The sequence below is a fragment of the Sphaeramia orbicularis genome, chromosome 1 (assembly GCF_902148855.1).
Source record: "Sphaeramia orbicularis chromosome 1, fSphaOr1.1, whole genome shotgun sequence".
Lineage (NCBI taxonomy): Eukaryota > Metazoa > Chordata > Actinopteri > Kurtiformes > Apogonidae > Sphaeramia > Sphaeramia orbicularis.
This window is the reverse complement of record NC_043957.1, coordinates 29,101,188-29,126,266: the sequence shown is the minus strand read 5'-3', so window position 1 is coordinate 29,126,266 and position 25,079 is coordinate 29,101,188. Positions and strand designations below refer to the sequence as shown.

Genomic DNA, 25,079 nt, shown 5'->3' with positions numbered 1-25,079 from the left:
GGAATCTTGTGGAAAACCAATTCAAGAATTGGCAAAAAAATTTTACACCTAAAAATAATAATAATAATAATAATAATAATAATAATAATAATAATAATAATAATAATAATAATAAACTTTATTTGTATAGCACCTTTCATACAGAAATTGTAGCCCAAAGTGCTTCACACTGATTGAAAAAATACAATATTAAAATACATTAAGATTTGATTATACATCAAGAAATAAAATGAAATTTGAGAGAAATACAATTAAATAAAAATAAAAACAGCGCACATTAAAATATTAGATTATGCATAGAATTTTTGAAGTGCAAGAAATAAGATGAAATTTGAAATACAATAAAATAAAAAATAAAAACAGAAATACAATAAAATAAAATAAAAATAGCGCACATTCCTGGTTCCTGAATTGTGACCCCATTTTTATCTCCTTTCAAAGGCTAATGAGAATAAAATTTTTTTTAATTTGGTTTTAAATATATTCAGTGAACTGGCTTCTCTAATGTCTTTTGGAATTGTATTCCATAACTTTGGTGCATAGTTAGTAAAGGCTGCGTCCCCCATTTTCTTTGTAATATTTCTGGGAGTCGCTAGTAACCCTGCGTTTGATGACCTCAGTGTTCTAGTTTGTACATAATTGATCAGTGAGTTTGCAATGTAACTTGGTCCGGTTCCATTTAAAGCTTTATACATGAGGAGTAGTATCTTAAAATCAATTCTGTAGGTTACCGGTAGCCAGTGCAGGGAAACCAACACTGGAGTAATGTGCTCTCTCTTCTTGGTTTTGGTTAATAACCTAGCTGCAGAGTTCTGAATCAGCTGAAGTCTGTCTGTGGTGCTTTTTGGGAGACCTGTAAGGAGTGCATTACAGTAGTCCAGTCTGCTGGAGATAAAAGCATGGACCAGTTTTTCAGCATCCTTTCGATTTATAACCGGCATTACTTTGGCTATGTTTCTGAGGTGGAAGAATGATGTTTTAGTGACTTTCTTTATGTGGGACTTCAAGTTTAAGTCTGAGTCTATAATGACTCCCAGACTTGTCACTTCTGGTTTGATCCAGGAAGTGAGTTTGCCCATCCTATTCATCAGCATTTCCCTTTTTGCTTTTGGGCCAACAAGCAGGATTTCAGTTTTTTCCTCATTCAATTTCAGAAAGTTCCTGCACATCCATTGATTCATTGCTGTGAGGCAGTTTGTAATGGAATGGATGGCTAATGTTAACAAACAAGTGGTGCCGGGCAACAAATCCTGCCCCTCGCACGTATTGTAGCTTACCATACACCTTTGTATTGTGATAATGCTCATGAAGTTGAAAAAATAAATGCACAATATGTTTTCAGGAGTTTTTTTCTGTTTTGATATTATTTACTTGATATTATTTCAAGGTCACAACGAGTTAACCCACAGCAAGTTTAATCAGTTAATCAATGGCATTCTTTTATTAAAACAAGTTTTTTTTTTTTTTTTTCAGAATGAGTTAATTAGAAATGACAAATTTTTTATTTATTTATTTATTTTTTTACTAATTTTGTATTGTATTTTATTCTTTTATTTAGGTTTTATCTATTCTTCTGTATTTTTATTTATTTATATTTTTTATTTTTTACAGTTGTTCTATGTCTTTTCATCTATTCTTGTGTCTTACTCTGTTATTTTGTTTTTTAATTATTTTTCTCTACAGCACTTTGGTCCACTGTGGTTGTTTTAAAGTGCTTCACAAATAAATTTGGACTGGATTGGATTGATTTCCCTCTCCTTTATAATGGTGGAGTACCACAATATTAGATAAATGGTGGAAAAAAACATTGAAAAAAATGTCCCCAGAATGTGAAAAAATACATATGACTTAGCTTTATCTCAGATTGATGTATAACAATTGCTTCTATGTGTGCCAAGTTTGAAGTAAATGGAAACAAAATTGATGTTTTGATAGACATTTGAAATTTTGCCCATTACAAGTAAATGGGATAAAGAAAGATTTTAAAAATTCATGAAAAATTTGAACTTTGACCAATTTTTCCCAAAATGTAATGACATCTATTCTGGGTCACTGGCAATCTATAAACCCAATTTGGTATGAATTCAACTGATAGTTTTGCTGCTAAAGTGTTAACAAGCCAGCAAGCAAGCAAGCAAACAAACAAACAAACAAACCAAAAACAATACCCCTTGCCTCCTCTTCAGGGGCTGGTAATAAGTCAATAAATGCACTGGGAATGCAGTGATATCCCTGCATGACCGATCTTGAAATGAAACCCTATATCGTCTTTGTCCAAAAACCAAACAAACCAAGTAAAAAATGCTAGGGACTGTAGATGGCGCTAAACAACAGGCTGATGTCGTGACAATGGTGGAAGAGGACGCTGGCATTGTCTGTTCACTGCTTCTCCTAACCAAAGCAAAAACTTTTTAATTTTTTAACTTTTTAACTACCGAGACCACCCGGTGAGAGAAGATAAATCACTCTATTCTATTTTCTACTGGACTGTCTTCTCTCTGTGGCACTTTGAGATTTTGCTGAATGAAAATTGCTTTATAAATGCATTTTATTATTATTATTACTATTATTATTATTATTATTATTATTATTATTATTATTATTAATAATAATAATAATAATAATAATAATAATAATAATAATAATAATAATAAAAATGCCAGACTAACACCAGACTAAGACAAACCTACACTACAACATTTTTTTCTAGACATGCCACTCATTCACCAACAAACAAATGCTTGTCAGTGGAAAGGGGATGAGAGGAAGCTGCAGCCTGGTTAAAGACTTGGCACAAGGATCACCATGAAAACATGGATGCGAAATCTATTCAGTCCTAACTTTAGCCTGTATGACTTCACTCCTTTCAGCCAGCAAACAAGACTGGTTTGGAGCCAAATTGAGTGGCATTCGACTTTTTATCCCAAAGAAATCCTTTAGCTAGATTCCTAGGCTAGTAGTGAGGGTCTACTGTAGAGAGGGGCTTAAATGTCACAGACTTTGGCTGAAGTTGTATTACTTATGGTGCTCAGTGAGATTTAACCCTTACAGATCTGGAACTATTTTTGTAGAAGCTTCCAATTGGATTTTCTCCACATGTGTAACCATTCCTATGTGATTTACTCCTATGTATTATAATATTATCCTCACAGTGAAAATCATGTATTTTCCTATATTTTATTCACTGATTGTGTAGATGTTCAAAAAAGCTCAAGGTAAATTCAAAGATTATTATACTGGAGCAGAGAAAACTGAAGAAAAGAAAGAGGTGACTTTTTCAACAAAATAGATCATTAACTGAACATAAAAACAAGTGTCTCCATCCACGGTGATTTGTCAAACCCCATGGGTTTTAGTGGTGAATCAATGTTACAGAAGATGGTGGTGTTTTCATGTTAACTGCGGAGCCTCTGAATGTCCAAATGGGTCATAACTGATGATCATGAAAAGCTGAGAAACTGTATTTTGCATGTTATTTACATGCATTGGTAGGATTAGTCTCTCAACAGTTATACATTTTAGATGCTTCTGGTCACAAGTGGATGTTCAGATCTTTGAGGGTTCACCTTGTTGCTCAGAGAAGAAGAAGACCTACTATTTATGAAATAAAAGACTGGATAGTGGCAGCTGATAGTTTTATCTGAGATGGACTACCATAAAAAAAAGAATTATGAACTACAAACATATGCTGATGACAAACACTAATTTTACAACAAGCAGAGGGAGACAGACAGAGATGAAAAACATGCTGGTGCATCCAACAGTCTGTCTGGTTGAGTGTCTGTGCAGTTTGTCCTGCTTCTGCCTCCCCCTCTCCCTCCCATCTGCACCACTAAACAGCAGCAACCAGGCCCTAATCCCAGAGGGTCTCCCAATCCAGGAGATTATCCCGCCTCTTCCCCTCCTCTCAGCACAACGTTGTTTTGCAATTAGAGCAGGTTATTGTGACCATTGGAGATAAGCAGGATGAATGGCTATTGTCGACTTGGTTTGGCTAGACTAGACAGCATTATCCACAAGTCCACTGGGTCATCAGTTTTGGTCTTTCTATTCCTTTTTTAAGGATATATACTTCCAGTCAGCATTTGGCCATAAGTATTTGGAGAATTTGAAGAATTTAATCGCTGTGTTCATCTGGGTCAGTGCATTTATCTTACCAGGGAGGTTCAAGACATTTTTAATTACCTACTCTATCGTCCCACTACAAGCTTTGAGATGGTAGATTTTAAAAGACTGATATAGGGGTTGGACAAAATAATGGAAACACCTTCACCTCAAGATGATAATGCCCCAATCCATTCAGCTAGAATTATTAAAGAATGGCATGAGGAACATTTTAATGAAGTTGAGCATCTCGTATGGCCGGCACAGTCCCCAGACCTCAACATTATTGAGCATTTATGGTCAGTTTTAGAGATTCAAGTAAGACGTCGATTTCCACCGCCATCGTCTCTAAAAGAGTTGGAGGGTATTCTAACTGAAGAATGGCTTAAAATTCCTTTGGAAACAATTCACAAGTTGTATGAATCAATACCTTGGAGAATTGAGGCTGTAATTGCCGCAAAAGGCGGACCTACACCATATTAAATTATATTTTGTTGATGTTTTAAGGTGTTTCCATTATTTTGTCCAACCCCTGTATAATAACAATTGGTTTGAGCAGGACAAAGCCGATAACAGATTAATTGGCTGATTAATCCATCTAAAATTTTTGTCTCTGACCTCAACGGAACATGTGTAACTATTTAAGTGAACACCTTCATAATAATCAACCTGGAAATGAATATTAAAATATGTGTAAAACTCTTGATTGAACCTTTTTTTTTTTTTTTTTGCAGCCATAATCTTCTTTTAAATTTCTCTAATTCCAGTCCCAATAGTTTGTATCTTATTGGTGGTCTTTCGTCACCAGAACTGATTAATGTCCATTTCTAGTACAAACCAAGGTTAATATTTTAGCGATAATGCATGATCCATTTAATTTTGATTTCAGATCGCAGTTATGTATTGAAATATCCAATAGTCTGAACCCAAATGAGACAGGTGTGAAAGCACCCTTTATCACAATTCAACTGTCACAGGACCACTTAACTTAGTTAATGTTTGTTGTGGATGAGGGTAATTCCTTGAGACCATAAGGGACCCAAATCATAAGCCCTTAAGTAGCATCTTGACAGTGTGTATGATGTCCCTCTTGGCTTGGCAGATTTGTTCTTCAAACTGACATCCCTCTGACACAAACGGTGCATGTCTATAATTTTCATGCTAATTCTATTTTGTTTTCTTTCTTTTTTTTTTTTTTTTTAAATCAGCCTTAACCTGTAAATCATGAGGAAGTCACATTAAAAAAACTGCTGCAGACCACAAAGATCCCCTTTATTACTGTAGAGTGACAAAGCTAGTACTGTTGCTGGTGCCAGGGATAAGTATGTCAAATGTTTCAGATGGTATGAGGGAAGAGATGTATTCCATTCTGGATGAAGTTTTCTCACATATTTCTTATATTTCTGTAAAATCCCTACTTTGCAGTAAAACAAGTAATAACGAAAGATATAATCAAGGTCCATGGCTGCTCATCTGAACACCCATCAGGACACAGCTCATAACCTAGATTCTAAATGGGATGGCAGAAACACAGACAGTGGAAGGATAGTTGATGGGAAGTGACACATTAAAACCAAAAGCACAACTTACATTTGGATCATGATGTCATTCAGAAATACTCCATCCAACAGCTCAGAGAAGTCCAGGTGCATGCCTCCATCATTTGGCACAAATGTCTTCAACTAAAATACCAAAAAAAGGTGTTATTGAGGTTATCATTGTGCATTCAGTGGGAAAAAAAGATGTAGTCTGCATCACCTACCCAAGTGACAAGTGGACTCAGCATGAACTGATCCAGACAAGGCATTAAAACTCCGCTTTCCATCTTTAGCACGGTTTGCAGTGATGAATCTCAACAGAATATCCAGGGTGTTTTCAGAGCCACATTATGACTACATGCTCTTCAGTCTTCATAAGTGACCCATCCATCTCATTTACACTATCTGAAGAAGCTATTTGGCTGCTTGCATATCGGATGGTAGAAGGTTTTCACTCCTTTCTCCTTTGAGATCCATCAAATCTGGCAGTTTCAGCGTCGATAAGGCAGTTTTTGTCCGCATTTTTTCGTCCCGCAACATAACATCCTCCTTGGTCCTCCGCTGCAAAGGCATCCGCCGTCAGACCCCCTCTCCCCAAACCCTCCTCCTCCTCCTCCTCTTCCTCAGATACCCGTCAGACTCACACAGACAGAGTTGGCAGTAATCACTGATATTCCAACTAAAAGTAATAATTTCTCCCAATATACCCGTTATTAACACATATAAAGTGAGATGTCTCCTCTCCAAAGCCAACAGACCGATCTGAAATATCTTCTCTTTTAATCTGTCACCATGACAACGGCGCCCCCACCCCTCCCTTCCCCTCCCCTCCCCGTCCGCAGCAGCCTCTTTTCACGCCACGACAAAAGGGACGTCGCTTGTTACATATACACATCCACTTCACCTTCAGCTACAGAGCAAACTTTGTCCTAGAAACTTAGAAGGATGACAACAGAAATAAAACCTCCAGGACCTTGTATCAAGTCAACTTTTGGAAAACTAATGAAATAAAGCCTGTTGAATGTGTCAGACTTTATGCTGTTCCTAATAAACCACAGTTCACCACAGGAACACATTTATAAACATTACACAGCTGATGAGGATCTGTTGTATGAATACAAACCATCCCAGCTCCTACTCTGGCTGCCATTCATCTGTAATAGTGCAACAGCGCCACCCTGTGTTTCAGACGGCTCTGACATGAATGTATAATAATCTAAATTAAATACCTCAGTGTAGAGGTTCACAAACTTTTACAGCCCAGGAACCCAAGAGAAATTCTACATCAGTGGTGTCAAACTCATTATAATTCAGGGGCCACATTTAGCTAAATTTGATCTGAAGTGGGCCGGACCAGTAAAATAACAACATATTAATATACAAATAATGTCAACTCCAAACTTTCCTCTGTGCTTTAGTGTGAAAAACGTAAGATTACATATGAAAATTTTTACATCTACAAGCTATCCTTCAAAACCATGTGAATAACATGAACAAACTGAATAGATAAGTGCAATTTTAACTATATTATGCTTCAGTTTATCATTTATAGACATTATATTGTTAAAATTGCACTTACTTCTCTTAAGACATTTCAGGTGGTTCATATTTGTTCAGCTTATTCACAGTTTTTGTGAAATTATACTTTTAGTGTAAATACATGAAAATGTTTAGATTTACAAAGAGAAAAAAATTGGAGTTGTGAGTATTTATTGGTTATTACCATAGTATTTTACTGATCCGACCCACTTTAAATCACATTGGTCTGAATGTGGAAACTGAACTAAAATGATTGTTAATATCTTGGTGTAATTTTTGTTGTTCACACATTCATCCAGAGGGCCGGACTAAACCCTTTGGTAGGCCGTATTTGACCCCCAGGCCGCGTGTTTGACACCTGTGTTCTACATCATCTTCTTTTTTACTGGTTCTTCTGCTGTCAATCAGAGAACGGATCGGTGATGCTGAAAAGATCACTATTCTGAATTTATTTATTAATTTATTTTCTATTTATTCATTTAATATTCACATAGTAAAAAAACATATATAATACATGTTGGTTAAAAATTGTGATGGATGGTTACCAAAAACCCTCAAGAGGCTTAACAAGCAGCAACCTCCAGCTTTCAAAGATTATTTGCAACTGCAATTAAAAATATAAAAGAAATATTTGCAAGCTGCACAAAAGTGCATTTTCAACAAATAAAATTCCACGATATACCAAGCTTATAAATGTATCCCATGTGGAAAATTACAGTCACTCAGGAACAGAGTTTTCACAGCTTTTTAAAAAAGCTCCGGAAGATGGCAGATTCTTCTATATTTTTGGTCTCCTGTATAGAACACTGAACTGAGTCTGACTGGTACGAGCAAAGGATGCTCTAATAAGACTGCTACTACAAGTTGAATACTTGTGGTTTTTAGTGTTAAAGGAAAAAATATTATTGAAATGTTGAGGCAAGAGCTTTTTGATGGAGGCATAAATAAATTGCTTAATTTGGAAATGATTAACTTGGTAAACACTAAGCACACCCGCTTTAGCAAACAGAGGCTGAGAGGGGTGTCTATGATTTACACATAAACCCACAAATTATGCAGTTTTTAAAAATATGATAGTGATATCACAATTATGAAGTACTGCATTCATTCATTCTCTAAACCCACTTTATCCTCACTAGGGTCATGGGGGTCGTTTGGAGCCTATCCCAGCTATTTACAGGCAAAGGCGGGGTACACCCTGGACATTTTGCCAGTTCATCGCAGGGCTGACATATAGAGACAAACAATCACTCTCACATTCACACCTATGGGCAATTTAGATTAACCATTTAACCTAACAGTGCTTGTTTGTGGATTGTGGGAGGAAGCTGGAGTACCCGGAGAGAACCCAGAGAATATGCAAACTCCACACAGAAAGGTCCCACCCCCTGTCGACTGGTGTTGGACCCAGGACCTTCTTACTGTGAGGCACGAGTGCTATCCACTGCACCACCGTGACGCCCTGAAGTGCTGCAATGTTCCTTTAAATATTTCTGTTTGATGTTTTAAAATTATGACATTGTACGAATAGCTAATAGTAAAATAAATAGGAAAAACAAGTGTTGCCAGGCACAGCAAACCCCACCGCTTGCATGTATTTCACCCATTCTAAGTAGAAGGGAAGATTAAAAAAAAAAAAAAAAATCATAACATTTTTTAAACTTTGATCTACCTTTCCCAAAATGCAATGATATCTATTCTGGGTCACTGGCAATCTATAAACCCAATTTGGTATGAACTGAACCAATAGTTTTGCTGCTAAAGTGTTAACAAACAAAGAAACAAAAAAACGAACCAAAAACAATATCCCTTGCCTCCCCTTCGAGGGATGGGGTAAATACAAATTGTATCAACAGGAGAAAGTCAACATTTAGTGTGATCTCTGTTCCTGTGATAAAAAAGTGACCCAAACAATAAGAACCATTTGACATGTGTTGAATGAAACTTTGTGGGTGCATGCTTTTTTTTTTTGCAGAACATTCATTTAGTGGTGCTGTAAATAAATTCATCAAGTGGGTGTGAACCACTGGGGTCTCATTATCTATAAAACCAGATTGACCCTTTTAGTTGGATTCTGTGTAAATGTCGACCACGTCATGCTTCACACATAACACTGAAATAATCACAAAAACACCTAAGAAAAAAGGAAGATTTTATAAAGACATGAAAAATTACAATGAGATGTTGCACAGCTGTTGTATCTGTAAAACTACTGCATTAGACTGTGTCTGGATATCGTTAAAACTGCATTTAGTACAATTGTAAGCAACATAGGCTGGACTTGTTATGTAAATCCAATATGTTAAGAATGTTCTAAAACATATGTTCAAATTGCAGGCTAAATACATCAAATGTGCTTTATTTTGTTGAGTCTGATGTGGATTTATGGATCTAAATAGGTTTCACATAGAGCATATTAATTTCACATATTATCATATACTGTATCATTTCTTCTAATTGAATATGAATATTTCTTTCTTTCAATATTCATGCTCTAGCACATGCTCATATAACTATTAAGTAGTGCAATAGAATTAATATTATTTGTATTGGTCAGAATATTATGTCAGCACTGTCTTTAAAACAACCTTACTTCTAATTGTCGTAGGTGTACATTTTAAAGCACGTGCAAGTTTCAGGGTTATGACTCTGTTGGATATAAGAAGACATTCAGTGCTTAAAGAGATAAAGGATAGTTCCACTCATTCTCTTCCTTAGTTTCCATTACTTTTTTTGTCTTTCTCAGGTGTCTGTATTTGCCGTCCTGATCTTTTCCTCCTTGTAGGTTCTTTGCATAACGTGACCTCCAGTCTCTTTCAAATGCAGCTTTGACTTGCTCCAGGATCGTCACACCACTGTTTTTAAGACTATTTTTCATCTGTATAACCAGTCCAACTCCAGCGTTTATGGCAAAGTCACTGCCCACCCAGTCATGGTTGCCTGTGGACAAACAGAAGCCATGTAAGACACATTCAAGCTCTTAAGAAGTGGGTTAGCATTTAACACACAAAGCTCATATATGTAGAGGGAAATTATCGCCCCAGTAAAAAAAAAGACCACACTGAAAATATGTAAATTCTACAGCACAACACACGATATACCCATTCTACTTAAGGTTCAGTGTGTAAAATTCAATGACATCTAGTGGCTAAGTTGCACATTGCACTACACTGCCCTCATTCTGACCTTCACCTTGAGTAGGACCTTAAAAAGTGACTTCCACTCCTTCAATTCAAGGACTATTAATGGTGGTTCACACTCAAGCATACTAGGTGGCAACAGTGCATCTGAATGCTAGATGCCACCTGTTGTAAAATGGATAAAAGAAAAGAGCATTCTCAGCACCTGCACAAACATGACAGACTCTGAATGGTAAACCACATCATCTGGAGATACAAATGACCCATTCTGAGATGATGAAAATGCAATGATTTATATTTTCTCTGAAACTCATCATTTCTCTCATTGTCATCCATTAGGTCACCAACTACCCATTTTAGTGATGATTTCAGCTATAATTAAAATCACTAGGTCTAGATTGTGTTCCAGCAACATATTAAACACAGAAACCTCAATATTTTCCTTCTCAAATGAACTTTACTACATACATACTGGCCTTACTCTTGTTTATTTTAAGACTAACCCTAACTCTAACCCTGTTTTGTAAAAAATAGTGGATGTGTAAATCTCTGATCTTACACACTGAACCTTCGTGCAGAGTATACAAAATAAAGAATGTCTTACCAATGTATAAGGCGTTGTCAGTCACCACATACTTGTTGTGGTTGAGAAAATACTGCATGTCATCCTTTTGGTCCTTGTGACTAAAAAACCTCTGCAAAAAATAGATGGAGACACTGGTCTGATCCTCAGTTTAATATGTAGATTGGATTAGATTAGATTAGATTAGATTAGATTAGATTAGATTAGATTAGATTAGATTAGATTAGATTAGATTAGATTAGATTAGATTAGATTAGATTAGATAGAACTTTACTGATCCTTTGGGCAGAGCCCTCAGGAAATTGAGGATTCAATAGCAGCACAACACTGAATGTACAATGTAAGAAATATCATAAGAAAATAGTAATGCAAAAGCTATAAAAAAAAAAAATAGTTGTGAAAAAACAGGCAGCTGCACATTGGTAAGTACTAGCAAAAACAACAAATAACAAAATAGGGATAATGAAGTAGTAGCAATGATAAAAAAAAATAATAATAAAAACTATTATCTTCTGTTATAATATTATAATATGCACAATATGTGTATAAGCGATAACGGTATTAGTAGTCATGACAATGATATATAAGTAACATAAGTATGTAAATAATAATAATAAACAATGAGAAAAATCAATTGGCAATGACACATTGTAGACTGGATACAATAAACTATATTGCACAATAATTGATAGTGCATTACTAATCAGAATTTCATTCCTTTGGCCGAAGTAAATAAAGTGTTGATGTGTGTGAGTGTTTTGAGTGTTTTACGTACCACCTCCAGTGAACAGTTGTGAAGGTGAATGCACAGAGACTTGAGGGAGGTCACAAAGTTAAAGGTGAGGGGATGAGTCTTCTTCCAGAAGCTTACGAGCAGCCGAACTGTGACTCTTCTCAGAACCACAGCCTCTCTGATCACCTCATCAATAGGTGACCAATACCTAATAAAAGAACTTGTGCTGTTAGACAAAACATATCAAACATGTTTGGGTGTCACGGCTGGTCATGCTATGGTGTTCTGTCAGCATCTGTACCTTGTGACTGAGGTTCCTCTGTATCTCCTGCTCACCAAAGGGAGGTAGTCGGTCACAGATATGAAGATAAATGTCTTTGCACTTTGGATGACTTGATATATGGCGTCTATATCTCTGGTTCGATCTTTAGGGCAGAAGAGTTCGGGAGAGGTCTGCAGAAAGGATATATCATTTAGACAAGTTTGCAGTGTTCATTTAATCAGATACACAAAAATCTAAGCAACTTTCAAATGTGGCTAGGGTTTTCTGCAAGACACACACACACACACATACGCACGCACGCACGCATGCACGCCCACACACAACAAGTGTGGTTACACTGGTAATAACAACATAGTAGGAATCTGTGGTTAAATTATATGAAAAGAACTGAATGCAGCATCTACGTTCGATTTCTTAAAGGCCCAGAAAAACAACAAGTCACATTTCCACAACAATGTGTCATTTTTAGAGAAAGTGCCACACAGGAGCTGCATGGAGTTACCAGCCTGTGACAGCATGGCTCCATTAGTTCCTGCAGGATGATAAATGCTCTAAATGTAACTGGTAGAAATCTTGTCGCTTAGAGGGTAACAAGATTCATTACTGTCAAATTACACTGAGGTGCTGAGATATTCAAACTCAAGATACTCCTCAGCATGATGCTAACATGATTAATAACCCCCTATGTGTGTCTTGCCATTAGCTGGTAATGAAAGTTTTATACATATAGTAGCCAAAGTCAGCCAATTGGTTCCTTAATCCTTTATCGAACAAGTGACTATTTTTGGTAATTTCCACATACAATACAGGACAGTAAAAGCAACAGTTAAAGTGAGGACAGTGAGTCAACAATCTCAGGTCCAATGTGGTCTAAAATACATGTTCCTTTCACATTAAATGTATTTTTCTTGTATTATTATTATTATTATTATTATTATTATTATTATTATTATTATTATTACAAATATGGTAACTTCATTATTATTGATTTTCTACATGACAATAAAAAAATTAAAACATGTCACAAAAGTAATACAGTCTTGATATGTCCTTCAATAACACACTAAGTTTGAAATTTTGAGTATTTCTATGAGTGCCCTACAAAGGGTTAAGAAAAATATAAAGCAATGAAAGACTTGATTACAGACACATAATCAGTGCAATTTTGACATTGTCTGTGTGGTCAGTTTAAAAGTGAACATGCATAAGGCACTGTCTCCTCACAGAAACATAAGCAGAGGCCTGGGTAGAGTTGAGTTGGAGCTCCAGGGCTTCATGTCTGCTGTACAGAGCTGTAACTCTCTTTGACCAGATGGAGGGGATGTAGTCCCGCTGATGGAGCTGCCAGTAAAATGAAAAGACTCTGTGGAGGTCCAGCGCTAGGCAACTGCAGTTATACACCATCACCCCCAGTTCTTTTCTCTGTAGGGGTTACAGAGGAATACGTTTGAGAGAGGATATAATGAGGTAAACATAAAAAAGGAAATGAATCAATCCTGTGGAATAGTTTTTACAGGCAGATAAACAAGAGAAAACAGAGATACAGTAACTACCCAGCAAGGATTAATGCCTTTATATTACACCATTCTAAACTACACAGCAGAAATGTCTTTTTGCATTTGTTCTATTTTTATGTTTGACCCCAAATGAAGTACAATCTACTGTTATACCATGTAGCGTAGTGAATATATCCCCTCCCTCCCCACTCTTGCCTTCTTTTTTTCATGCCTGCGTGTCTGTCATGAGCTCTGCATGTGTTTGAAGCATGTGCCACTACTACACACTTCTATGTGTCCAGTCCTTCCTTCTGGCTCTTTAGTTAATTACACTCAACAGTAGCTCTACCTCCAGCTGGCACTGAGGCATGAAAAGCGCCAGGTAATCACTTCAAGTTACAGTATGCTAACCCCCCCCAATTGTGAATTATATACTTAATGCAAAGTGAAATGCTACTTGTCTTTTGGGCCCAACCACAGACAGCAATCTTAAATCATCCTTGATGCTCATTTGGAGTTGCTGGTGCGACTGCATAAGTACAGGTGTACAGTGGAAATAATAGCACACTGACGTCAAGGCTCTGTGCTGTTTTTGGGTTCTTATAGGTGTGCATAGGCTTACATTTAGTCATATTCACACTTTTTTTTTTCTGAGATGAAAGCCATGATTCATCCCAGAAAAGACTCTTGAGAGCAGAGGCCCATTGTTCCTGTACTGATATTATGTTTAATGTTCACACTAGTGTGTTGACCTGTGGGGAACTGCGGGTTGTAGAAATGGTAGTTTATATGCTGGGGACAGCTGACTTCTGGAAAAAGATGTCACTCAAAGAAGGTCATGTGACACCCTAGTAATGTTATCCCATTGTTCTAAGTGTAGGCAATGTGATTCTGGGCTTAGCAACATGATTGTAAGGCTATTGTATTCCAAAATTACTAATATCTTCCAAAATATGGGGCCTATCAACTTGCCGTTTTTACAAGTCTCTTCCTCCACCAAATGCCAAACTGCAGCTGTCAGCTCCTTCCAGATTTTGTGTGATGCTCGAAACACACACACACACACACACACCCTCACACACACACACACACACACACACACACACACACACACACACACACACACGCACACACACACACAGTCCACTTGTCTTTTATGATATAAGATTGTTGATGCTTGTCGTTACCTTGACAAGTGACCTCCAGTCCATATCAGCGCTCCCAATGTAAATGTGCTTCCGATCTACGATCCAAAATGAGGAATGCAGTCCTCCTCTGGTAAAAACTGTCATATTAACAAAATGAACCTCTGCATCTGGACAGAAAGAGACAGAACCGCCACAGGCTGGTCAGAGTGTGAAAAGTCTGAGAGAATGAGAGGGGCAGAGAACTGGAAACTTGCCAGGTTGGCCTTGGCCTGTCAGATGGACAAGTAGGAAAACAAGCATGCAGCCGGAGAGGGAAAAGCTCTGACAGGATACTGGTGAATACACACATTTGCACATTCATGATGTTTTGACCTTGATTGTGAAATTTGGCAGACATGAAGGTGGTATAACTCTTGCAGTGGAGCTGCTGGATGGATACTTGCATGGTGTTTGCAATATGTTCAGTATAGTGCAGCTACCAGGGGTGGAAGAAGTATTCACATCATTTACTTAAGCACTAATCATACTGTGTGAAATTATTCCACTGAAAGTAGAAGATAGGCATTAAAAACTCAATTAAACAAATCAATAAATATTCTTAAGTGTGAAAAGTTGAAATGTCCATTGTGCAGCAAAATTTGTCCAGTCAATGTTTTACTGTTAAAGATGATGCCATGCTGCTTTTTATGTGTTTTACTGCTGCATTGATGTCCATTTTGAGTTTTATTACTGTACATAATAAGGTTGAGCTCATTTGAACTACTTCATTATCAACTAAGCAGTGGTGGATCCGGAAAAAATGCTGAGGTCCAGGGGCGGAGCTTAAAACTGTACCTTTTATTATCATAATAAAATTAATACAATTTAACTTCACTAATGTGGCCATCTTTGGACCACTTTTACAATTTTGATACAATTCTTTTGTCTATGTTTTGACAGACATAAGAACAGCCAATCATGATTACGTAGCGCCGCACTGAACCAATGTCAAGTTAGGTTGACGCACACAGTGGCGGTGTAAGGGTTAGTGAAAATTTGACCGAGAACTCAGGGGATGGGCTGACTGAAAAGTAGGGTGCGAACCATGTCATACATGTCACCATGTCAGTACAATATGTGGTGTATCAAACAATGTAGCCTATGTGACGAATGCAAATGCTTGCCTTTGCTTAAGTTTCCCTTTCGGTTTCATGCCAGTTACAGCAGTTAAGGAATACGCACCCCCATGTATATACCCCCAGTATTGTTTCGTGAAGATGATCTGTTTTGTTTGTGTTCTCTTTTAAAACTTGAAAGCTTTTACCTGCTGCTCAGACTTTTAGTTTAGTTTTAAATATATGTACCTGTTTTATTTATCTGAAACAGCTGTATAATGTTCTTTAGCACATCTGTCATATTCAACCTCTGACAGAAAATAAATCATATTTAAATAAAAAAAAAACCTTCTGATGTCTTCACAACTAACTTATGAGTTACAGAAAAAAAGTAAATCCACCATTGAGTAAGTTTATCTACAGAGATGTACCATATTCTAGGATATGCTCAACATAAGTGTTGTCGCTTACGGAGTTTTAATTTATTGGGAGTTTAGGAATTTTGACAACACATAAACATTTTCCCCTTCACTTTATCATGCAACACAGAAAATCATACCTTGGAAATGCATAGCTTGGACTGAACTAGAAGGGTTTAAATAAAGCTGTAGACAGACTCTATGTGCGTGAAAAGTGAAATATTTCAGATATATTATAGTACAAATTTGTACTTCAGATGTGTACAAGAATTATGGTTCTTCCATTCCACCACTGGCTGCTATAATAGGTACAGTCAATGTAGTGTTGTGGTGTGGTAAAGGACCTTTTATTTCTTGAAGAGGGAAAAAACTGACCAGTGTGATATAAATCTTCCTTTTGGTTTTGTACTAAATCCAACACTAGTATCATAAATAGCTTTTAGAAAATATAAAAATGACAGTCACTCACCATGTGCTGCCAAGGTCTTCAGTTCAGCAGAGTTAATCAGACTGCTTGCAATCTTCAGTTTAACCCCTCGAGATTTCAGGCTGAGCAGACTCTGGAACAAAAGCTGACCCTGAGGAAGAGTGTAATGTTCTGCATTACTGGAGTCCAGCATATGAACAGAACAACCATGATGTCACTTCAAAGGGCAATTCTTATATCTCTGCAGGACTAATCTCATTAAAACATGATGTACTTTACATCTGTACTGAAATATAATTGCATTCTATCTTAGAAAACTCATAAGATACACAGCTGGTTCAGCTTCTGCAGGAGGATAAGGGGATGTACACAGACTGTCGGCCATGACTTTGTACCTGTTTAGCAATGCCTGGTGTTGTTTCCACGTCCCAGGAGTTTAAGTCCCAGACAGGTGACACCAGCTCAATTGAGTGCTTTGCCTGGTCCAACAGTGTGTGAAAGCCAGCGGAGAGGGGCAGGTTGGGTTTGCCATCCGTGGGGAGAAAGAGGTTGTTTGGAATATTCTCCACAAGAACGATGCTAAAAATAATAAATATGCTTTTCTAAATATTACACAACACCAGTGCAAACATTTTTTTCGTCCCCTTGTTGCGTCACACTCACCGACAGTCTCTGCTGCAGTTCTCCTCTGTGATTCCATCCTCACTATCCCCCCAAATGTCTACGGAGGAGAAAATTAGGGCCAGCAGGACTGCAGAGCAGCAGACCAGGGCAAAGATGGCAATGCACTTCTGTTGTGTCTGAAAGATCAAACCGTTCCGTAAAAAATAAGATCACTGGTTACTTAAAACATTATGGCAACAAATAACATCTAATATGAGTAATTTTTTTTTTTACATTTAATTCTAAAGTATTAATAAAAAAACATGTTACACAATGTTACAATTGCTAAATATTTCACACAGGTGTATTTAGATTGACCAAATTCCCATATAGCTCTATTTATACAAAATAATCTGGACAAATTACTTAAGTAAATTTACATATCTGAGGTTATTTTTCCAAAAATAAAAAACACAACTTTTTAGTATAGTGCAAAGAAAGTATCATTGAATTGAGTACACATTCAAAATCATTGAACTGAGTGACTCACTGAATAAAATTCTCTTTTTTTTTCATTTTCCATGACATTGTTTATCAGATTTTTCTATTGGAATGACGTTTTTACAAAATTTCTTTTCATTTGTAAAAGAGCATTTACCTTATTTTATTCATTAAATATTGCTTTTTCATTTCTAAGTACTACTTATTCCAGTCTCAAACGGCATACAACTACTACAATTAGAGATACTTTCTGTTGTCAGAGCTTTTGTTCTGCATTAGAGTTCAGGAAACATACAAAGAATCACAGTAATTAGTAGAAGTGGTAATTGTAATACTTTCTACTTCACAGTAGGTTTGCAGCTTAAAGTGGAGAGACAGAAAACCTATGGACAGACACTGATGTGAGACTTCATATAGATGGGGTACAACAGGAAAATTATCAGGTCTTTAATGCTAAGGTTCTTAGTCAATATTATTGATGTGAGGTTAAGGTCTGTGATCAATAGAACAACAACAAATAAACCTGCCTCCTTTCGACTATTAGAGACCTTTGGTTTGACAGCCAGGCTGCTGAGCAAGTCAAGTGTCTGGAGCAAAAATCCCTTACATTGTTAAATCCCACTTGATGCAGTGAGCATAAGGTAAGTCAAGTGGAACACTCTCCAAGTGAAGGCAAATTGATAAACACTATAAGGAATATTGGAAGGCCTTTGGTTTATACCCTGCTATATTCTGTTACTTTGTTGGTGATGCAAATTCCATTTGAACAAGATTTTATGACCTCTGTGCCAGGGTGGTTAGAGCCAAAGTGACATACAGGACAGGCAATACTGAAGTCTGTATGGATGTGCATGTATGTTTGCACAGTATGTGTCACATACTGGTTGTAATAAGGGCAGGGTGCTTGTTTATGGTCAGTGGCTTTTATGCAGCAGCCTTATTGTCCTGATCCAGGCTGAAGAGCCTTGATTTCACAGTTTAAAAGTGCAGTTTAGCACTTCTGTTTTGCTTACGTGTACAGATTTTCACCATCTCATTCCCAGCCTAATTTGGCATTGTGGGTTACATGAGCTGTCAACATTGCATTACATATTCTCTTTTGGTGGTGTTCGATCAGTCAAACAATTTGCATCTTGCTGATATGTTTGAAGTTTTACACAGAACTATGGGTTTTATGAATCTAACATTACCAAATTGTGCTGTCTTTACAAAAGACAAGGGATGGAGTGTGTTTGTTAACCCCATCTGTACACTGTGTGTCAGTCAGTGAGGCTGACAGGCTGGTGCCAACCAGATGTAACCCACACCCTCTGTCATCCACTGAGACCCCTGAGCTCTACATCTCATTTACCACAGACAAAAGCTCTACCTAACATGTGGATGTGCACATTTATGCAACCAGAGATTAGATGTGTTTAAAATATGTATTTGATTACTTTTTGAGTATTATAATTTTATATAGGAGAGAAAAATTAGTAATCAAAGTGGTCAATAATAATTTTGCAGCTGATTTTACGTAAATTGGTTAAGGCAGGGGTGTCCACTCTTGGTCCTCGGGGGCTGGTATCCTGCATGTTTTAGATGTTTCGCTCTTCCAGCACAGCTGACAGTCATTATCAGGCTTCTGCAGAGCTTGATGATAGGCTTATCATTAGAATCAGGTGTGTTGGAAGAGGGATACATGTAAAACATGAAGGATACCAGCACTCAAGAAGCAGGACTGGACACCCCTGGGTAAAGGTGTTCCCAAATATGAAATTCCATCATTTTTAATTAGGTTGAAGTCAATACATAGCCACTAAGGGCGTATCATACCAGTGAAAAAAAAAACTGCTGCAGTCCAAAGTGATGCAGAGCTGAAGGCTGGAATTTGCATTGGATTCCAGAATGGAGAACTCATTCCTTTTTGCCATATTCCTCTCTCAGCCCTTTGAAATGAACAGCTTGGGATTCATTTGTGCAAGTGGTGCAGAATTTTCTGGGCACCCACAGAGCTTCAAGTTACAATCATCTACTTAAAGACATGTTCAAAGCATATGAACAGATTGGTTGCAGAATGTCAATCAAAATTCCTCCACTTGCATGATGCATTAAGATATTTCTCAAATGGAAACTAGATACCAAAGACACTTCAACCCAAAAGTGATGGTGTTTACTGTTGGTTTCCATTGGTGAAAAAGTGTCTGAAACATTTTTGAAACATTTTGAGCCAAGCTGATGGCTCGACTGCTTAGGTTTGCTCTTCATTGGATTCATATCTATAAGTAAATTTGACCAATTTATCACATATTATCTTCAAATTGTGAATACACAATGGATGGCGTTGGTACAAGATTGGGAAACTCTAGTTTCTTTAACATGCTCACATAACCCAAACTCTTGACATGCTGGAGTATTTCTGATTTCAGATTTGGAATGAGCATGACTGATTTAATATATATCATATGTATTTTTCTACAGTAGCAAAAGAAAAGGTTTTTGTCCAGTGTTATTACAATTTGGTCTACTGTAGCAAATTTATCTCTATTTTTGAGTGTGTGTGTGTGTGTGTGTGTGTGTGTGTGTGTGTATTCTAATGCATTGGGACTAGAACCTTTACTTTACCTTTATGTGAGTTGTTGTTTAGAAACATTGTGTGTTTTTATCAACAACAGTGTCTTCTACTCTGCTCTGCTGCTCATAAAGTTCTTTATGGTCATGTACTAACAGAACTCTTTGTTACCAGTGGAGTTCATTGTTTGGAAACATATTTGCGCATTCATGAAATAATCATACACGCCACTAAATTCAGTTAGTTCTATCTTTAGTGGCTGCCACAGCAGCCATAAATGTACTCTTAGAGTTTGTTTGGAATTTCAAAATATTATTGAATGTGGTTTATTCAAACACATTTAATGCCAAAGCATCTGTAAGCTTTAATCAGAGACTTTTTGATGAATTTGCACCCAGCAACAAGGAAAAAAGGCCTAAAAGAGGACTGGCAAGCATATGACAGGCTAGTCATCTTACAGTACATGAGCTGCTGATGCAGTAAGAAACACAACTGTCCTCACTACACAAACATAAACACACACTGGATACAGAGTTCCAGCTGTTGAGTTGTTATCATGCAAAAACATTACCCAGCTTGGATTCAGTTAATTATACATGTGGTGTATGTAGGATAATTGAGGAACATAAGGCTTAAGTTAAAGGAATTATTCAAACAAGTAATTATGTCAGACAGGTTCTTTAAAGCTTTCAGCAGACAAACTGAGGAAAACGTCTCATAGAAGAGCATGCAGTGCAGTTCAGAGCTGTAAACGTCACCTTCAAGGGCTCCTGGGAAGTCTGTCCAGCCATGAGAGCAGCACTCCTTCGAACTTTTGTGACAGGTATAAAACAGTAGCTCAGTCACATTTCTTTGTCTGTGTATTTGTCCTTGTCCCCCAGTCCAGTCTTCTCCCACTCTACCTCTGCCTTCATCTCTACTGCCTACAGCCTGTGCCGCTCACTGTCCTGAAAGGCTTGTGTGTGCACCTCGTCTCCAGGTCCGTCCCATGTCCTGACATGCTGCCTAGAGCCATGAACTGTGTATGTGCTGCTCACACTCCCTCTCTGTACTGACACTGTCGAGGCAGTGAGAGAGATGGAGAAAGACCAACCCCTCTTGTTCAAATGGCCAATACAGAGCTGGAGCTCCAATCCTAAGCACACCCCTCCCCTCTTTCTCATCTTCTCCTATCTTCCTCTTTTATCTGCCTTGTGAACAAATCCCTCCGTCAGAAAGCAGTTGGGTTTGGTGTTCGAGGGCTCGCTGCTGAAACATGCGAGTGGTGATCCATCGTGTGTGACAGTGCAGCTGCAAAATTTCCAAATTCTGAATTTATTAGGTTGAATATATATGTGCACAATTCTGCCCACAGAAGAAAAGAAGCATAAAACAGTTCTGCGCCTACTATTAAATTAATTTTGCAACTTCAACTCGTAACATAGCTGTAAGTCAGCAGTATTGTCTGTATTAATCCCCTTGTGTCTAAATCACTTGTGGTTTTCAGTAACAGACCAGATTCTAGGCCATACATTCACTTTATTCATTTAATATAGCTTCACATCTAAAGCTCTTTCTCCTATAGCACAAAAGTGGGCCTTAGTGAGGAAATACACAATTTATAACACTGTCATCCACTCTTTTATTTGCCCTAGCCCCATTTACACCAATGAATATAGCATTGCCCAATAGCAGAAAACAACATATGCTGCTGACTGCAGGCAAGCTGGTGCTCTGTTTTATGAGTCCAGCACTGTATAGGGAGTAAAGGGAGAAACTAATGAGATATGAAAAAAATAGAAGAGAGGGAGAGAGGTATACTGAGAGGATGGGTGGAAGATTTTCTCTTTGACTTTGTTCCTTCCTCCATGTATTAAAACTTCAACTAAGAGTCTGATCTAACAGAACTGTTATTTTGACACAGCAGTACATTATATTAAGGACTATGGAGAATTGCAGCCACTATACAGTAAGTATTAGTTCAGTTTTAATTATACATTGTGACCTGCATGAGACGCCACAGAGTAATTGGTTTGAGTTGAACAAAGTCACAGCAGTGAAACCTGCTGTGTCTGTCTGGGTCGTGTGACCTCTACACGTCACCCCGAGAAACAAAAGAGATATAGAGAGAGACAGAGGGGACAGAAATATTTGAGTCTCTTCCCAGGAGAGGTGAACGCTGCCAAAACAATGAACACACTTTAAAACAGAAAGCAACACTGAACCAATTGAATTTTTGCAGATAGTTTTTTCTGACAGTTGTGATCACAGCTGGCTTCAACAGACACAGAACTACAGTACAGTTGTTTTTGCTGAGCAGTACATGCTATGATATGTCCAGCCGACGGTCAACGACGGTCATGCCAAGAAACTGTTTACGTAATCAATTTAACAAATGCACAGTCACTCTCATGTCAATATGTGAATGCAACCAAACACTGATATATGGAATTTCTCAGAGTGCATTTCCTTTTCCTTTTTGTTGACCAGATGTTGGAGCTGTGTTCGATCTGTGCACTTTATCTGCAGGAGGAGGATTCAGAGGTCACAGCAACCTTTAGTTCATTCCTATTTCCTCTTGATTCTCTCTGAGATCTGTTTGATGGTGTACAGCAACATTCCTCATCACAATTGCCCAATTAAAAACTGTCTGGGCATATTCAGATGAAACACAGGAGATAGAGTTCTGTGGACCATATGTTTGTTCTGATTTTGGCTGTGGGTCCTCTCATTGCTGTCCCTGGGAGCTTTAAGTGCTTCAATTATCACATCTCAGTGTGTACTTGAGCCAAGGGGCAACCACCTGGGCTGCAAAAGGAAGCCAATGCAACAGTTGTAATACAGCTGAAGGCTGCTGAGGGTGGCTCCAAAAAGCTCTGGCTCCTATGGACTTACAAGGGACCTCTATCACAAAATACTAAATTATTTTTTTCCAGGGCTTATTCAGGGTTCATCTATCTGATTTGGAATCGCTTAAATTATTGCTTTGTTTATCAAATCTCACGGCAAATAAGAAGCTTCTACTGGAACAGGCTTTCAGAGTTTCATGTTATTTGATAAAACAGCATTTTTCCTGACATAGGCCTATATATATAGACTGCATTGTGATGAATAGATTTCACCAACTAGACTGTAAAATTACTTTGTTATGCAGTGGTTGATGAAGTTTATGGTTTTACCTGGATCGGTAAACTAGCACTTTAGTTCACCTCTGACCTCTCAGGCTCCTGCAGTTCTAGACATTTGTCCAAATATCACATCTGGCTGCAAAAAAAACAACATGACAACAGCCAAACTGCAATCTGCTGTCCTCAAAACAGGAGTTCAGAAACCAGTGGCAGTTCATCTAATTCCACCAGATCCTACTATTTATGTACAGCCTTTGATTTGGAACCTGCTTCATATTTTGACGCTATTAATAATGCTACAAAACCCAGCTGACATACACAGCTATTATACCTTCGAATCCTATCTTTAACAATGAAATATTGGTCTTTTTTTGTAGTTGGGTGCTTCTGTGAAACTGGTCCCTAAAAACAGGGAATGGGGACTAAAAATTCGAACCAGATGTAAAATAATGTTATGAAGCAAGTTTGGGAGCATTTTGGGTCTATTTTAGAAAATAAATATGTAGTGAGATAAAAGAGAAACAATATTTCAGATAAAATACATTTTCATATTATTTTCTGTTATATTTAATACAAAAATCTGTTTGTAACATATTCAAAAGGACACGAAAATTATGAGCTACTATTTTTTTAATATCTCTTTATTCTCTCATAGGTACATTTTGGGAATTGAACTAATTATGCAAGGCAGAGTGTTTCACAAAAATTACCCATGTTACAAAATCATTTGCGATTTATTTGTGTTTAACTGGGCAGGTTCGGCATGTAACACAAGTGGACACGATGGGTTACATACAAAGCCTGGAATGAGACTGCTGATTCATGAAAAACCTGCATGTTTGGATTAGAAAAACCACCAGGATTGTCAAATTTAACACAGCGTCTTTATTTATAGCGGTATATAAGACCATTTACAGCAATGTTTTCAAGATCAAATGCACTGACACCTAGGTAGTCTTTCATGAACCAATTTCGGTCCTATTTTTGGCCCCAATATTTTATTAAAAATTCATTAATTTTGGGATGGCTCAGAGCAAGAGTATAATTTTTTTGCATTTATCTGAGGTCATCAGTAGGTACATTTTAGGGGAAATATGTCTAAATGTCTCTTTTGTTATTGAGTCGAAAAAGCTGGCAAAGTGCCAGGCACCAAAATATACCCAGTTTCATAGAAGCACCCAGTTACATACATTTATGATTATTCAGCATTATCTATTTTCATTGTATATACACATGAATTGTGCTGACAACCTACCTGTCTAAACACACCACTGTGAGTTCCCATAAAGGACGTCACGATGTAGGGGTTTCACCTTCACACCAAAAGCTCAGCAGCAGGTTTCCATGCATGCAAAAAGTTTTTTTTACCCCCTTAATGTCACAGTCAGTGTGATATGCGCTGAGTGGCGGCTGACTGGGCACAACATTATGGGAGACAACTGGGTCACATGCCAAAGTGACTGTGGATAGGTCACAGATAGGAATCCAGCCGTTAAAATATGTTAGACAGTCTCGCTCATAAATTAGTTTAACATTGACTGAATTAGAAACAAGAGCAGTGGAGTGTAAAGTGGAGATTTTTTCACATTCTGCTGCTTACATAACCAAGGCTAAGGCAACGCCGATGATTTCACTGTCATTTTCTCAGAGTGTGGACAGCTTATTATTATAAACATAAACAGAGATAATATAACCTCATTATAATAAATAAGCTACTGAAGCAAAGGTAAAATTTACTGAAAAAGATATAATACATACAATCCAAACAGATGGTGGATTTAGAAACGAACATTTAATTAGTCATAGATGATTT

General features: G+C 37.4%; 2 protein-coding genes across 5 annotated transcripts in view; both read right to left on the bottom strand.

The window, feature by feature from the left end:
* Positions 1–6,417, bottom strand: part of ccdc88aa (coiled-coil domain containing 88Aa) — a 30,930-nt gene extending 24,513 nt beyond the window's left edge. For 2 of the 4 annotated variants that reach the window (XM_030134464.1, XM_030134473.1), the window contains exons 1-2: positions 5,867–6,417; positions 5,695–5,786 (exon numbers count right to left, since the gene is read on the bottom strand). In XM_030134464.1, the coding sequence (XP_029990324.1) occupies positions 5,695–5,786; positions 5,867–5,929 (155 nt within the window). In that variant the 5' untranslated portion in view covers positions 5,930–6,417. The remainder of the gene's footprint in view (positions 1–5,694; positions 5,787–5,866) is intronic. The other 2 variants (XM_030134482.1, XM_030134491.1) reach the window with 1 other exon arrangement.
* Positions 6,418–9,387: 2,970 nt separating this feature from the next.
* On the bottom strand, positions 9,388–21,169 carry pld5 (phospholipase D family member 5). The gene is made up of 10 exons (XM_030134503.1): positions 20,918–21,169; positions 17,168–17,304; positions 16,900–17,083; positions 16,547–16,655; positions 14,604–14,731; positions 13,145–13,342; positions 11,939–12,090; positions 11,680–11,845; positions 10,926–11,016; positions 9,388–10,121 (listed from the first exon to the last, which is right to left on the bottom strand). Exons 1-10 carry the CDS (start codon positions 20,948–20,950, stop codon positions 9,859–9,861), a joined length of 1,461 nt encoding a protein of 486 aa, XP_029990363.1. The 5' UTR covers positions 20,951–21,169; the 3' UTR covers positions 9,388–9,858.
* Between the last annotated feature and the right edge of the window lie 3,910 nt (positions 21,170–25,079).